Below are 16674 nucleotides of genomic sequence, written 5' to 3' on the forward strand. Positions count from 1 at the left end.
TTTATCGCAAAGTGCCAACATGTCAGGGGGCGGGGCTTATCACAACGTATGATTTTACCCCCGTCATTCTAAAAAGGACAGGGCTGCTTCAAAATAGACAGGGTGCGGATTTTGACTGCTTTTTGGATGCAGAAATGCTGCAGAATGTCCTCAACGGAAATTTCTGTAGAAAATTCTGCAGCATTTCCGCATCCAAAAAGTAGTCAAAATCTGCACCCTGTCTATTGTGAGACAGCCCTGCCCATTTCCGCCACCTGTAAACATATCCCAGAGGTAATAGTGACACTCCCCCAGCAGCCCCAGCGGTAATAGTGACCCCCACATCACAACGGCCCCAGCGGTAATAGTGACCCCCCACAGCGATAATAGTGACCTCCACCACACAGCAGCCCCGGCGGTAATAGTGACACCCCCCGAGCAGCCCCAGCGGTAATAGTGACCCCCACATCACAATGGCCCCAGCGGTAATAGTGACCCCCACAGTGGCCCCAGTGGTGATAATGACCCCCACCCCACAGCGGCCCCAGCGATGATAGTGACCCCCACCCCACAGCGGCTCCAGCGGTGATATTGACCCCCACCCCACAGCGGCCCCAGCAACGATAGTGACCCCCACCCCACAGCGGCCCCAGCGGTAATAGTGACCCCCACCCCACAGCAGCCCCAGAGATAATAGTGACCCCCACCCCACAGCGCCCCCAGTGCATTAGTGACACCCCCTAGCGGCCCCTCAGTGCAGTAGTGACCCCCCAGCGGCCCCCCAGTGCAGTAGTGACACCCCACAGTGCCCCTCCCGAGACCCACACACTTACCTTCTCCTCCTGGGAGCTCAGCTCCTCTTCTGGTCAGCGATGGTCCTGGCATGCATATTAACTTTTTCTTACCCACTTCTGCCTCAATATGTAATTCCCAGCTACCTGATTGGTTGCTTGGTGAATCAGCCAACCCAAACAACCAATCAGGTTGCTGGGAATTGCTGATTGCAGCAGAAGTGGGGAAGAAAGAGTTAATATGCTCCCGACACACACTCTGACTTCAGTGTGCTGCTGGACGCCTCCCCACTCCCGGCGGAACCAAGTAGTAAGAGACGTCGGGGCAGGGGGGAGGGGGATTCCAGCTGCACACTGAAGTCAGTGTGTGCCGGGATCAGCGCGGCTAGCAGTGCCGTTTGTGAATGCCGGCAGGGGAGCCGCGGCCCCTGCTGGTATTCACAAGTGGTGAGCGGCCGATAGGTTCGCCACCACTGGGCTAAGGGCTTTAATCTCCATGACATACTTTTACACTTAGGAGGTAATATTAATAAAATGCCATCTGTAAATGATACATCACGTGACCAAACTAAAATGAGAAATAGTGTATATAAGTTATATATATATATATATATATATATATATATATATATATATTCTATTCAAGATTCTTCAATTCTTTTAAAATCCTGTAAATTGTTGAATTAATTGGAATTTCCCTTTAAGTTCTACTACATCTGAGAGACTAAGAACATTATACAGTCTTTCTGACCTCCAAATTGTGTCACAAATAACTCATGCCTTCATTTATTTTAATATGTATTCCAATGTACCAATACCAGACCTTCCAATGACTTACCATCAATATATCAATAACCTATTTAACACAAGACAAACTGCTGTACTTTTCATAAGACCAGAGTAATTTAATGCAAGCCGGCTTTCAGATTCCTAATGTATTACAATAACAACAAACATGTGTACTCCTATATCATAAAGAGGATTATCATCCATAAATTTTAAATTGTAATACAGTATGTATGTCTATTAATAAATCAGGAGGTAAGTGATAGTTTAGTAATTTACGTTTTATTTATCTACAGAGATATTGGCATATTTGTAATCACTCACTGTAGACATCTAGGAAAAGTAACTACAGAAAATGCAGCATTATTAAATGTTACATGAAGGTTAGTTGTCAGTTTCTGACAATACTATATGCCTGTGTGTAAAACAAGTATAGTATTCATATATTTACTCTAACTTCTAATTTGCAATTTTTTTACATTTTGTTTGGAAATCCTCTTTAAACATCCACTTTCTCCAATAACAAATATCAGGGGTATTGACCTTGGAATACCTTTCTACAGTCTTCCTCAGAATTGAGCCCTCCATTCAACAATATTCCCCACAATTCATGCACTCAAACATACTTGTTATCTCTACATACAGCTTTAGGCCTCATGTCCACGGGCAAAATAGGATTTAAAATCCTCAGCGGATCACCCGCATGCGGATCCGCATCCCATAGGGATGCATTGACCACCCGCGGGTAGATAAATACCCGCGGATGGTCAATAAAAGGGAATTTTAAAAAAATGGAGCATGAAAAAGAACATGACATGCTCCATTTTCGTGCGGGTCTCCCGCGGGGACGGCTCCCGCAGGCTTCTATTGAAGCCTATGGAAGCCGTCCAGATCCACGGGAGACCTACAATAAGAATAACTTACCCGCAGCGGAACGGGCAGTTCTTCTCTTCTTCACAGCTGGATCTTCTTTCTTCGGCCGGGCGGATGTGCACGGCGCATGCGCACGGCATGAAGAAAGAAGATCCGGCCGTGAAGAAGAGAAGATCTGCCCGGTCTGCTGCGGGTAAGTTAATTCTTATTTTAAGCGCTCATGTCTGCGGGGCAGGAGGGACCCGCTACGGATTCTCCATGGAGAATCCGTAGCGGGCCTGATTTCCCCCCCATGGACATGAGGCCTTAGGTATACTACTCTATCTAGTATAAACATGGCTGGACCATACTGTATGCAATGTCTAATTTTGCCTGTGCATGTGCCTCCTCATTTGTAAAGTGCTGCAGAGTATGTTGGAGCTATACTAGTATCATTATAATGATCATGATGAGTATTAATAATCTTGAAATTCAGTAATTTATTTTTGGTGGACTGTACGCCATTAAGTTGAAGACATCTGATGTATGCATTACATAGTTAATATTAATATCAATGGTAAACAGATTCATCTACTGCAAAATATTACAGCTGACACTAGGAATGAAGGAAAGATTCAACTCACTGTTGGCCCGCCAGAGTTTTGTCTAGCTGGCAGCTTTAGGGAGAACGATCACTGATGTGATTGGATATTTATAGTTGAAAAAGAGGACAAGAGAAAATGGTAGACGGGAAGGCTCTAGTGAACATCTTTGAAGAGGACAGGCGTAGACAGTAGTAGTCGGATTACTTATTGACATTTATTTTAATGAGCTGCCAGAGGAGATTTTGGGTAAGTTAGACTGTATAGGAAATTGCGATGAATGTTGAGAAATAAAAAAATCAAGAGTTGGGGAAAGTTACATTCTATTTGGGAAATATGGCAACACTTAAAATATTGATTGGTCATAGAAGCTGCTTAATATAATATAATGAATAATAAAGTAATATTTATATTTTAATGAAATCAAATATAAAATGTAAAAATTGTATATATAAAGGGTAAAAAAAATGAATATAAAGAAACTTATTCAAAGGAAAAGAGGGAGGGGAGCAGGTAAGGCGGTATAGTGGTTAAGGGGTAGAATAATAAAGCCAGTGACTTATAAAAGAAGGAGTAAATATATTGTAATAACTATGGAATACATAGAGACACACACAATAACATATATGTATCTCCATATACACATGCATGCACTCAGACCCGTGCAAGTATATCAATAATTAAAACCCTAAAAAAGGCATAAAACATATAGTTCTTGAAGAATTCGATAACATCAAAGGATCAAAAGTAAGACTGACAAAATTGCATATTTAAGTAAAAACATCAGATAAATATGAAGTGGGGTGGTTAAAAACAACGGAAGAATGAACAAGAATGCATCAACCTCTATTTTGCTGATAACATACCTGTATTCACCTATATTCTCTAGTCCCTCATTGTGTGCATTGAGGACCAAGGTATTTAATTTGTAGATCCAAAACAGAGGTGAACTACATACAGCCCAGGGATCGCATGCAGCCCACAATGCCATTCTTTGTGGCCCTAATCACCTGGACTCAAAATATCTATGTGTGGCTGCTTACATGTAGTCTCCATGTTGAGGAGGAGTGGCACATAGCAGGGCAACAGGAACAGACAAGTAATAAGGGTGCACTGTTCAGCTATGTCTGGGTATCCTATATATTAGAAAAGTACTAAGGGTACATTGTGTAACCATGTCTGTCTCCCCCATATATTAGGAGAATAAAGTCCCTTGAGCCATTTGGCACTCCAGAAATGAGTATGTGAGTTAGAGACATCGTGCATGCATGCAGCTTTCTCCATTGTAGTTTATAGGACTTATGAAATGCCAAATCGTTACCTTGACATCCATCATTTATAATGAAGAGAGTCATGTGCACTCTCTGATCCTCTCTGGAGTACTCATTGGGAAGTGTGTGTGTGTGTGGGGGGGGGGGGCATCATTTTCTCAATTGGAGGTACTCCTGGAAGCGGAACGTATTTTGATTTATTATGACATATACTTAGGATATCCAATAAACGTCACAGATGAGACCCTTGCGGCCCTTGGAAGTGGTTCAGTATGGCAATGTAGCATTCAGACCAGAAAAAGTTGTGCACCCTGATCCAAAACATTTCTCTATGCTTTAATCTTTCAAACTTATCCTCTATATCTTTATTAATATGTCAAATTGGTGTGATTGTAAAAGACTGGAAGTTAGAATTATGGGATATTGCACAATAGTGGGATACGCTATGCATCAAAAAGCTGTTGGTAACATTGGACTGGTGCTTATTAATTCTACTGCATAAAGTTTGTGTTGTTTGGCCCATATATTGCAGTTTGCAAGAACATTGTAAATGATAGATCACATATTCTGATGAGCAATTGAAAAAGGATTTTATTGAGAAAAATTGGCTTGCGGTGTGGCTGCAAAATGACTTTTTTTTGTGATGTTGTTCCAACACTTTCATTTCTTGTGGCCACATGGGAAAGCGTGAATAAACATGGGGAAATAGTATTGCCAGTCTTGTGTATTTTTCTAACCTTTTTGAGCTTACTAGGTGCTAGTAGGGTTTTAAGGGCTTTTGTTTCTTTGATGACTGTGTTGGCTAGGAGCAGGTTATGTAGAATACTTAATCAAAATTTTTCTAGTATTTCTCATATTCCATGATGGGAATGGTTATAGGTAGTGATGAAGTTGTGTAAGTATTGGGTATTAGCTGACTGATTGTGTGTAATTTTCTTGGGTTGTTTTGCTATTTATGGTTTCAAGGAAGTTATCTTGAATGCTGCTTTAATTAGTGTTTTTAGGTAACATATTTCTCCAAGTCTTCTTTTTATGATCCTACTTTGCAAATGAAAATCATTGTTCTTTGTGCAGTTTCTTCTACCTTCTTTTAATTTGATAATATTGGCTGTAAAGAATGTTATTTAACAGAATATAGTTATGTCCTGTGCTTTCCAGTACTTCTGGAGAGTGATTGTGGGTTGATCCCACTACATGCAATGCAGGTGCCAGCTGCTTCTAACAGCAAACAGCTGCAATCAGCATTAATACTGATCGTCACTATTAGGCCTTAGTCACACGGGCGTAAATATACGCGCATAAAAACCCATGGGCGTATTTACGCGCGTATATACGCGCGTAAAAATGCACCTACAAAAGATAGAACATATTGGTGGCAATGGACATGGTCACGCGTTTTTTTTACGCGCGTATATACGCGCGTATTTACGCCCGTGTGACTAAGGCCTTAAACCTTTAAATGCCACTGTCAGAATTGACAGTGGCATGTAAATGCTCCGATCGGAGTTCAGAGGTCTCGAACAGTCTGTAGTAATGGGATCGTGGGGTGTTATTTAGTTGCCATTGGCAGCCAGTGGCCTTTCGGAAAGCCCCCAGGGCTGCCATTGCAGATTGCCTATCAAACCATGTCTGTGGTTTGGCTTGATAAATTGACTTTCAGATATAATGTGATACTAAAAAATTAAAGTTAATAAAAAAAAACTTTTTTCCATAATAAAAAAATCATAATATTCCATAATTTCATAATTCATAATAAAAAACATATTTGGTATCACTGCATCCAAAAAAGTTTGATTCATCAAAGTAATGGATAATTTACAACGCACAGTGAACATCATCAGAAAAAAATACACATCAGTATTTTAGTCACACCGCCCCAAGAAAAAAAATAGCAAAAAGCAATCAGAAAAGTCATATGTACTCCAAAGTGGTACCGATAGAAACTACAGGACATCCCACAAGAAACAATTCTTTAATGTGGGTCATTAATTACTCGGTAAGGGCGATTTCGCAATCGAGCACCGCGATTTTCGAGTACTTCACTACTCAGGTGAAAAGTACTCGGGTGCGCTGTGGGTGAGCAGGGGGTTGCAGCGGGGAGTGGGGGGGAGAGGGAGAGAGAGAGAGGGCTCCCCCCTGTTCCCCGCTGCTACCCCCGACTCCCCTCTGCAACCCCCCGCCCCACAGCGCACCCTAGTACTTTTCACCCGAGTAGTGAAGTACTCGAAAATCGCGGTGCTCGATTGCGAAATCGCCCTTACCGAGTACGTTCGCTCATCTCTATCATTAATGTATCTTTTATAAAAAAATATTTTGGGACCAACGGTAGTTTGATTAAATGAATTTGACTTCGAAGGCTCCTATATAGATTTGCAAAGCTTGGCGTGAAACACATTCCCATTGTTGTTTCAAGCTTTTGTAGGTAAATTTGTGAATTAAGCATAATATATATGTCAGCATTATATATATATGTATATTTTTTTTTTAATGAACAAAATACTTTCCAAAATAAAATTCTTTTGTTTTTTAGAATTGAAGGGTCTCGATTTGTAAGCGGTTTTCTCATGAAAATTATTAAGTAACTAATAAAAATTGAACTGTCTTTCAAATAGGAATCCAGTTCTTGAATGTGCTTCTGTAATGCAATATCCACATAATGAGATAAATTGCATGCAATAGGGTTGAGATATTCTATACGTGTCTGATATCTTCTCATAGAGATGTCTGATAGATAGGGTCTATTTCAGAAATAATTGGTCCCCTATGAGGGTTCACTGCATGTTTGTGCACCTTGGGGAGATGCTAAAAAATTAGGACCACAGGGTTATCTAATATAAGAAACTCTTTTTTGTATGATCCCATAATATTGCTGAATAAACCCCCCACAGAAAGACCAATATTACCAACACCACTATACAAAACCCAAATTATACTGCCAAAAGCTGACCAAAACATAGTGACCGAATATTAGTTTTATGCTGTTAATATATAAAAAACATTGTACAAAGGCTAGTATTACCATCATTAGGTGCCATACAGTGGCATGCTATTCCATGTTGTTTCTTGATAATTACAATAATAAGGCATTCTGATTAATATCTGGAGATTACAGAGGCATAACTTGAAGCTACTGGACTCCAATTCAAAATCTGTACCATATTAATCGTGTGCCATTAATTATGCTGGTATCTTCTTATGTGGTACTTGTAGAAGGGCTATTTGGTGATTGTGGGAATGACTGCTCCCTCTGCACCCTCCATAGATATTTCACAGGACCGCTACCATCGTGTCCATACTTTCATTTCTTATGCATCTTTATGACTTATTTAAAGAAAAATTGTCAAATCAGATAAACAACCGCACTCTATACAAAACATAGCCTAAATATTAAATACTTTGTATAGAAATAATTTAATTTCACCTTAAAGTCAAACACTAAGTAAAATAAATATGAAAAAGTGATGCATGAAGCAAGCTGTCTAAGAGCAAGAATGTAGTAATTCAACTCTGAAATAAAGTCTAGTTATTTGCATTCACCTATCCTCAGGAGAGGACTGAGACAGCTGAGACTGGGGACAATTAACTATCTATAAAAATAAAAATGTCCACTCTTTTATGTGGTGTAGAATATGTTAATATGTGAACTAATTATTAATTACTCAGACTATGGTTAAAGCACAGTTGAACTTTTAGATGACTTTTCAGAATAAGCAGTTATGTCTGTACATGAGGAATAACACTAGTTCTGGCCATTATATGACTACATTTTTTCATCAGTTTTCTCCCTTCGCAGGTTGCATCACTCATTTTCAGTTGTCTGCTACTGTGATATTTTCCATACACAACACATGCAAAAAACAATATGATCTGCTCCCGAACTTTCAGTACCACAAACAGATATAATAATGGAGAACACTAGAGACATTCTGAACAGTTTAGATGTGATCAGTAGCCGTTAATAGCTTACTAGTTAGCTTCACAGAAAAGTCTCTGTTAGTCTATGCGTCTCTCTCCCATCTCCTCCTCCTTCCCGACCCTCTATCTACTTCATAGATGTCTATCACCTGCTTGACTCATCACCTTCTGATAGCATCCATTATCAAGACTGTGATTTATAATGGTGATCTGACTTATGTGTCCTCTTGCTCATAGTGACTTCTACACTCTGTTATGTACATCTAGATTATCCCATGTCTGTATTACATATTCCATGTCCCATGTCTGTGTACATATTTTTCTAGACACCACTTTGCCTATGTTGTGTCTGTAATGTGGTTTTTAAGGATATTATCTAAATAAAATGTATATTACCTTTTATATTGACTTTGTGTTATGCTCTGCTTTTTTAATTTGACGTATAGTTAATATCTGACTGCAGCATTTAAAAAAAGTGTTGTTTTTCCAAAAAATACTGCGTGAGACCATACTAAACAACGTTTCTCTAACATAATATCGTATAATGATTCACTTTAAGCATAATCAAATTTGTTTTCCATATATTTGCTACCGTGTATGTACCCCTTGCCAACCACAAATCTTTTACTACACTTTCTCTGCAGCAGCAGACAGTCTTCTGTATGCATAAGTGGTTGCTACTTCTTTGTTATGTATTGTTCGCTTTCCAATACTTCCATATGTTAGAAGTTGTATGAAGGAATTTAGTTCATAGTTACGGGGTAAGAGTAAGATTTTTATCAGTTTCTAAATTTTCTGCACATTATTTGCTCTTTGCTGTTCTTTTTTGTTGTTCTCAGCGGAAAGAGATATCAGTGTCTACTGTGGTGTGCAGACAATTACAATGAAGATAAACTTTTGCACAGTTCTCTTTTCTGGTTATTCGGAAACAGACTTATCACTTAATGGGAAACATGGAGATGCTCACTGCAGAGGCTTCATAAATAACAATACCTTCCCAGCAGTGGTTATTTTTACCATCAACCTGAGCACCTTGGAATCTTGTGCAAATAACCTAGTGGTAAGTTACACTTTTTACAAGTTTGTTATATCTACAATTAAATTGCTGGAAAGATAATGTTTTTAAAAGAAAAGTTACATTGCAGAGCTTACATGACACTAGTAGAGGGTGCCTATCTTATGTACTAAGACTGTAGGGCACAAATGTTTTGATACTGTATTTATCTATTATCTGGATGCTGTTTACACTATTTGAATACTGTATGGCACTGTTTATTTAAGGCCCATTTACATGCAAAGTTAATCTTTCAAATGACTGAAAGATTTTGCGATCTATTTACATAAAGCGTTAATAGCTATTAATGGCCATTAACACTTTATCATTTTCATTTGCATATAAAAAGGCCTTCAGGAGCTGCTTGCAGAGCCGAGCGTGCGATTAATCACACAGCCAGCTGTGCAAACAGCTGCATTGTTCTCTTTGCAGTTGCCAGCAGATTACAATGTTATATGCCGACTCCCATGGAGATAACAGCATGCTGTCTATGGAAAGATACTTTGTCTCTCACTAGCTGAAGGATGGATTTTAAGTTCACCTTAAAATCATCGCTCAAGCGAAAACTGCACTATGCCTGGGTTTACATGTAACGAATATCGCAAATTTTCGGTCTTTTGGACGAATTTGGAATGATAATCGTTACATGTAAATGGGCTTTTAGATGCTGCATGACACTATTTATCTGGAAGCTAGATGAAAATATTTATCTGGATGTTAACTATACTAATAATCTGAAACTTGGATACAGAATTTGTTTGACTATTGTGTGACAGTATTTACTGACTCTATATGACGCTATTTATCTGAGCACTATATAATAATATTTGGCAACACTATGGATCTGAATAAAGTGTGCCCTATTTATTAGGACACAATATGATATCATCCACCTGGAACTTCTCTACACATTAGTTATCTGAACACTTTGTACAGTATTTATCTGAATGCTGCATAACACACAATTTATTTGGACCCTTTGTAATTCATTTGGACCTTGCACACAAGATGTACTTTATAGTTTTCAGATAATTACACAGCTATATAATTTAAATGTATGTGGAAATCAACAAATATTTGTAAGTCCATATGATTGTTTTTCTTGATCCAACAGTTTTTTCTTTCACAACTTCTGGGGTGCTTTGGTTTCATTGCCATTATAATTGAATTTTTATGAATGAAGATAATCAAGCACTTTATTAACATTTATCAATTCCATTTGATTGACTGCAGAAGTTCTTTATAATATATGATCAACATAATAAAATCAATAAAGCAATCAGTTACAATCAAGGACCTTGGCATCATATTAACTAAGAATTTATGCTAAATTATTTTTCTTCTGCATTAAAAGAAACTATATAGCCAGTTTTAATAACTTGCAATTCCCTTCAAGTGTAAATTATAGAACTAAAATTGTGATGAATTAAACTATAAATTTATTTTGAAGTGGGATTTTGGAAAAGAAAAAAAAAGCATTAAAATTTTGAGTTGTGATCAAGAGAAAGGCACATGGATTTAAAAATATTTGTTTTATTTTTTAGGAATGCTTTTTATTTTTCGTGGCTCTTTTTTTTAATAAAAAGAGGCTGAGGACTGAAAAAAAGGGAAAGGGTAAGTAAATGTAAATTACAATTTGCCTAATTGGGCACCTTTACCCTTCTCTGTCTGACATTATTATATAGTTTAAATGCATCTTTGTAAATTGATATGTGTTTACACGAGAATTAAGAATAATAGAGAAAACAATTTCTAATACCTTAAATTATGACCAGGTTGGGCACTATATGGTTTTGGAGTTACATATGGCTTGCAAGCTTATTTCATGTACCTCCAGACTCCCCAATCTCATGACATGAGGCTCCAGAGTACATTCAGGCAGTCTTAGATTCTAGGCATTATCTTCCCTGATACAAAAGCTTAATCATAGATTACATATTCAAGTTCTATAGTGCTCCTTTTTGGATTGGCAACAAAAGTGGTAGTTACAATCAAAACAATGTTAGTTTGCAGTTACATAAATAACTAGGTTGAGAGAACTGCTATTTTATTACCACTGCTATGTGATTGGCACAATTGCATGAATAATTCTGTTTGATGCACAAAATTGGATAAGTAATTCCTTGCACATGTTCCTACTGCACCCACTATTAGCTTGCTTAGTGAATAAATGCTTATGTGTGGAATATCTCCAAAGCTGCACCACTATGTACAGTAGATACTAGATGTAGCCATAGTGTGTTTAGAGACTATTGTGAGGACTACATTTTGAAACATTTTAGGGATGTCATTGATGTCACTAGCTTTAGGCACTCGGAGAACAAAGGACTTAGATAAATACCATGGTTGCTTTTGGTTATGAGACCAGGGTAATGTCTAACATGAAAAATTATTGTGGATGCCACTATGCCATAATGACTGAGGCTTCTGAAAGGCAGCTAATAGAGATTAGCGAGTATACTCGCTAAGGCACATTACTCGAGCGAGTAGTGCCTTAGCTGAGTATCTCCCCGCTCGTCTCTAAAGATTGGGGGGTCGGCGCCGCTGACAGGTGAGTTGCGGTGGGGAGCAGGGGGTGCGGGGGGGGGGGGGGGAGAGGGAGAGAGAGATCTCCCCTCCATTCCTCCCCGCTCTCCCCCGCCGCTCCCCACCCCCCGCCGGCCCCCGAATCTTTAGAGACATGCGGGGAGATACTCGGCTAAGGCACTACTCGCTCGAGTAATGTGCCTTAGTGAGTATACTCGCTCATCTCTAGCAGCTAACCATTATTTTAGCTCCCACTTATGATTTGTACAGTATATTTTGAGTGTCCACCAAAATTGATAATGTCCAGGTAGGTGGGTGTACAGTTTAAAAGATAAACTATTGTGCAATCTAAACATAGCATCACTGGTTTTAAAAACTATATTCCACCAAAACTCTAGGACAAAAAGATCCCATTCCCTGAATTTTTGTGTATCTTACATACACATACATGCATAGATTGTGGCCAGAGCTAGACTACAGTAGCATGAACCCAACTAATGGTGGATCCCATGACTTATAGTTCATGAAGAATGGATAATATTACTCATGGCAACTTTGCCTCCCTCAGTCATTACTTACACACCCAGTCTTAATTTCCATGCACAGTAATTGGATTTTGACTATTGCACACATCTTATAAATTGTGTAAAAACGTCATCAAAAAACTATTTCTCTTGTTGCACTCAGTATCATTCTTATAGATAAATATTTTGTACATTTGTTGCATAAATCCATAAAAAACCAACACTGGCTTGGCTGAAGCAATCTAGCCAAGGTATAATACTATTACAGCACTTTGTGAACTATATCAAATACTTTTTCATTTGCTTTGCGGCAACTTGCTTACAGGTCTCAACTGTACCTGGACTCAATGCTTATGGGGACACATCAATGGTACAAATAGGAAATATTTCAGGATATATAGACACGCCAGACCCTCCAACAATTATTAGCTATTTGCCTGGACTTCTGTACAAGTTTAGCTGCAGCTACCCATTGGAGTATTTGGTCAACAACACTCAACTTGCTTCGTAAGTACACATTTCAAATATGTAAAGGTTTGTTATAATATTTATCAAATCTTCTGGAAAATGCACATTTCCACCTAAGCATATGTCATTAGAATAAAATAAAATGGCTTCTTGAAGGGAATGTGTGATGAGAAAAGAACCTCTGGTATAAAGCAAGTTAAGCATATATTTTAAAGAGCTTTTGGTGATTTTATTTTTAAAATTTCTCATGTTATGATCTGTAGTTTAAAAGAAAAAATTCTAAAAATTTATTGGGTTTTCTCTAAGTTTACCTTTACAATGAGTAACTATAATTCAGAAAAGTCACTGAAAGCATACGGATGACAGCCACTTTAATGCTTTCACACAGAGCGCTTACTGTTCATTAGTTTTTTGCCAATATATCATTTACAGGTGAATACTGCATGAAAACTTGTTTGCAAGTCGTTCAAACATGAACAACCATGACTTTACACCAGGCGACTTTTGATTACCAGCAACTATTTTTTTGGTTAGCTGAAACGAAATGATTCGTAACTAGTGAGCAAATTATCACTTTGTTGGTGGGCATGTTTACATGGAATGACTACCATTTGCATTCGCTATTACAAACAATTATTTGGCTGATAGTCGCCCTAAATAAAGACACCCTAAGCTCTATAAGCTGACCCTTTCTGCTTTGTAGAGAAAACTTTTCAGTAGCCATCTCATTATCATCACAGGCATTATTACAATGATATGTAATACATATGCATAGATAAAGCTGTTCACAGTAGGTGATGGCTAGTGCTCAGCTCCTTCCCTTCCCTACATATACCTCTGCATAGGTCACACAGCATGCCTAGAACACTCATGGAAGTCAATCTGTCCCCTCTTGTCTTTTGTGTCTACAGTCTAAAAGGCTTATGTAAAGCAAATCTCTAAATGCTCCAGCTCAGGCAAGATAGCAACCTCCATAATTATTAATCAGACAATAACATAAAAAATGTACAATTAAAAAAATTGAATATATTTAACTGATTTAATTAGTAAAACATATATATGATACATTCCACTTGAAAAGAATGATACATTGATTGTCTTTTACTTACATTTACTTACATAACTCTTATACCATATTCCTAGTTTGTTGTAGACAAATGTAAGAGTCCTACATTTTAGCTTACTGAAGAAAATGTCATTTTCTTTGAGCCCATGCACACTGGCACAGCCTTTAGTACCAATTCATAAAACGTTCATGTACTGCTATATAGGCCCCGTCTGACTCTTTGTGAATGGATATATTCTGTAACTAAGGAATCTGATGAAGCATGACATGATTTTGGGGGGTCTTTATGGAATCTGTCAGAAAAAAGCTCTAAATGGCAGTATATGAAATTGATGGCATACAGAGGTACAGTAAAGGGCTTGTACACCTCTATGGAAGCTCTATTATGGTTACTTACAAAATGTAACTGTGATATGGCCATTTGCATGGGCCCTTAAACAAAGGAAGCAATATCAACACAATATGCTTCATAAGGCAGAGTTTAGATATGGGGGCTGGGCTGATCATATATTGATGGCTTATTCCCATCTAAGCTTTTTTCATAGATGCCACAGCTGTCATGACTACCAGCCACCTAGCCAGAGCCTACAGAAAGAGCCAAGCACTTAGTTCAATACTGTTTCTTTAGCTCTCATTGAAGTGAATGGGATTGATGGAACAGTATTACGTAGTGTGCTATGTTGTTTCCGTAACTGCCATTCACTTCAATAGGAGCTACAGAAACACTGCTGCGCTCAACGCTCATCTTGAAAATAGGTGTTTTGAACAGAGCAGACAGGTTTTCCCATCTTGGCCATGAAAAAGCTAAAATGAGAATAGTTCTTTAAGTTCATACCATTCCCCATAGTATACAACAGTAATAGAGAGAAACCCAATACTTAATTGCCAACCTACAGAAAGTAGAGTCATAGACTATTTAATCCTAAATAAAAGTTTAAAATTTTATGTAAAGCACATTAAAAATATTATAAACGTGAGGCTTTTTTATGAAGCATTCAAACAAATGAAACAGTATGTATAAGTCTGGATATAAAGATCAAGTGAAATATTAAGTAGCAAAGGTCACACTGATACAAAAACACTAGGTATGACAAGGTGAAATGTATCACCAAATTAAAGAGAATCTGGCACCATGCTAATACTTCCCTGTCTGAGGGCAGCATAAACTAGTACCTGAATGCAGAGCTGGATCATTTATGTTTCTAGCAGTAATACTTTTCATAAAATCACTATTACCCTTCTGCAGCAAACAGTCCAGGATACTCATGAAATCTGATGTTCCCATGTCCTCTGTAGTTGGGGCAGGGCAGCTATAGCTCATGAACATTCCAGAGCACACAATATGAGCAAACTATTGAGAGGACTACTTACTATGCTCACACTGCAGGAGATAAACATTGATTGTATGAAAATTACAGCTGCTTAAAATTTAAGTAACCCTGCTGCCCTTAAAGGAGATGTCCCGAGGCAGCAAGTGGGTCTATACACTTCTGTATGGCCATAATAATGCACTTTGTAATATACATTGTGCATTAATTATGAGCCATACAGAAGTTATAAAAAGTTTTTTACTTACCTGCTCCGTTGCTAGCGTCCTCGTTCCCATGGAGCCGACTAATTTTTGGCCTCCGATGGCCAAATTAGCCGCGCTTGCGCAGTCCGGGTCTTCAGCAGTCTTCTATGGAGCCGCTCGTGCCAGAGAGCGGCTCCGTGTAGCTCCGCCCCGTCACGTGCCGATTCCAGCCAATCAGGAGGCTGGAATCGGCAGTGGACCGCACAGAAGAGCTGCGGTCCACGGAGGCAGAGGATCCCGGCGGCCATCTTCAGCAGGTGAGTATGAAGACGCCGGACCGCCGGGATTCAGGTAAGCGCTGTGCGGGTGGTTTTTTTAACCCCTGCATCGGGGTTGTCTCGCGCCGAACGGGGGGGGGGTTTAAAAAAAAAAAACCCGTTTTGGCGCGGGACATCTCCTTTAAGGACTCTTACTAGTTCACTCTGCCTTCAGATAAAACAGCATAAATATTGTGACAAATTCCCTATAAACTTCAATGAACTGGCAAAAGTGACATAGTATGGTCAGTTCACCTGATAAATGGGTGAGATACTTTATCAGTGTATCTGACCTGCACTTTTGCCATTTATGTAAGGAGTACAATAATTTTGTACATATTATTCCATTACCTTTTTCACTATTCTTGAGTAACAGCTGATAGTATTCAATATTCAGTATTCTGCTGATCTCTTTTGGAATATGTCAACAAGTTCCTTCCCAAACACATCATTTCCATGCTGTAGTAACCATATGTGTCTAAAACCCCACACACTCATAGCAGCCAATGGAAGCACGATAATGCCAGCAAGATCATGTGGCCTTTGACTGCTGAAAGGCCTCCCTAGCAGGGCAGCCCTCAAACAGGACTTCTGTAGACTTACTGTGGAGGAGACCATTGGGATAACTTGTATTTGTTTCCTCTGGACCACCAGGAAATGCTTAGAGAAGGTCTAGTCACGGGTCTGCCTGGGCACCATATGACTGTCTGGTATTTATTCTTGGACCAACCACATGCTTGCTTGTTTAACAGAACTTTAATAATGAGTAACATCAGCAGAAACACCGGTAGCTTTTATCTTTTTATCTGTATGATGATCACCAGCTGTCGGGCAGTGCAGCGGATCATACAGGGGTTCATCATGGAATAAATTGCTCCTTACTATCAGTTTCCGTGCTCAGTTCAGCAATCAATTCAATGTGTGGTAGCCCTCAGGACTCTTTCCTCATTCTTCTACCTAGCTAATAGCTACTGCATCACTTCCGTTCTCTTTGAGTTTTTATAAATCTT

General features: G+C 38.8%; 1 protein-coding gene across 1 annotated transcript in view; it reads left to right on the forward strand.

Annotated features, from left to right (window-relative positions):
- Nucleotides 1-16674, forward strand: part of ZPLD1 (zona pellucida like domain containing 1) — a 121762-nt gene that overhangs the window by 26433 nt on the left and 78655 nt on the right. Inside the window, exons 2-3 of the mRNA XM_066578643.1 lie at nucleotides 9036-9256; nucleotides 12626-12807. Of these exons, the coding sequence (XP_066434740.1) occupies nucleotides 9036-9256; nucleotides 12626-12807 (403 nt within the window). The remainder of the gene's footprint in view (nucleotides 1-9035; nucleotides 9257-12625; nucleotides 12808-16674) is intronic.

Source organism: Eleutherodactylus coqui, chromosome 1 (assembly GCF_035609145.1).
Source record: "Eleutherodactylus coqui strain aEleCoq1 chromosome 1, aEleCoq1.hap1, whole genome shotgun sequence".
NCBI classification, from domain to species: domain Eukaryota; kingdom Metazoa; phylum Chordata; class Amphibia; order Anura; family Eleutherodactylidae; genus Eleutherodactylus; species Eleutherodactylus coqui.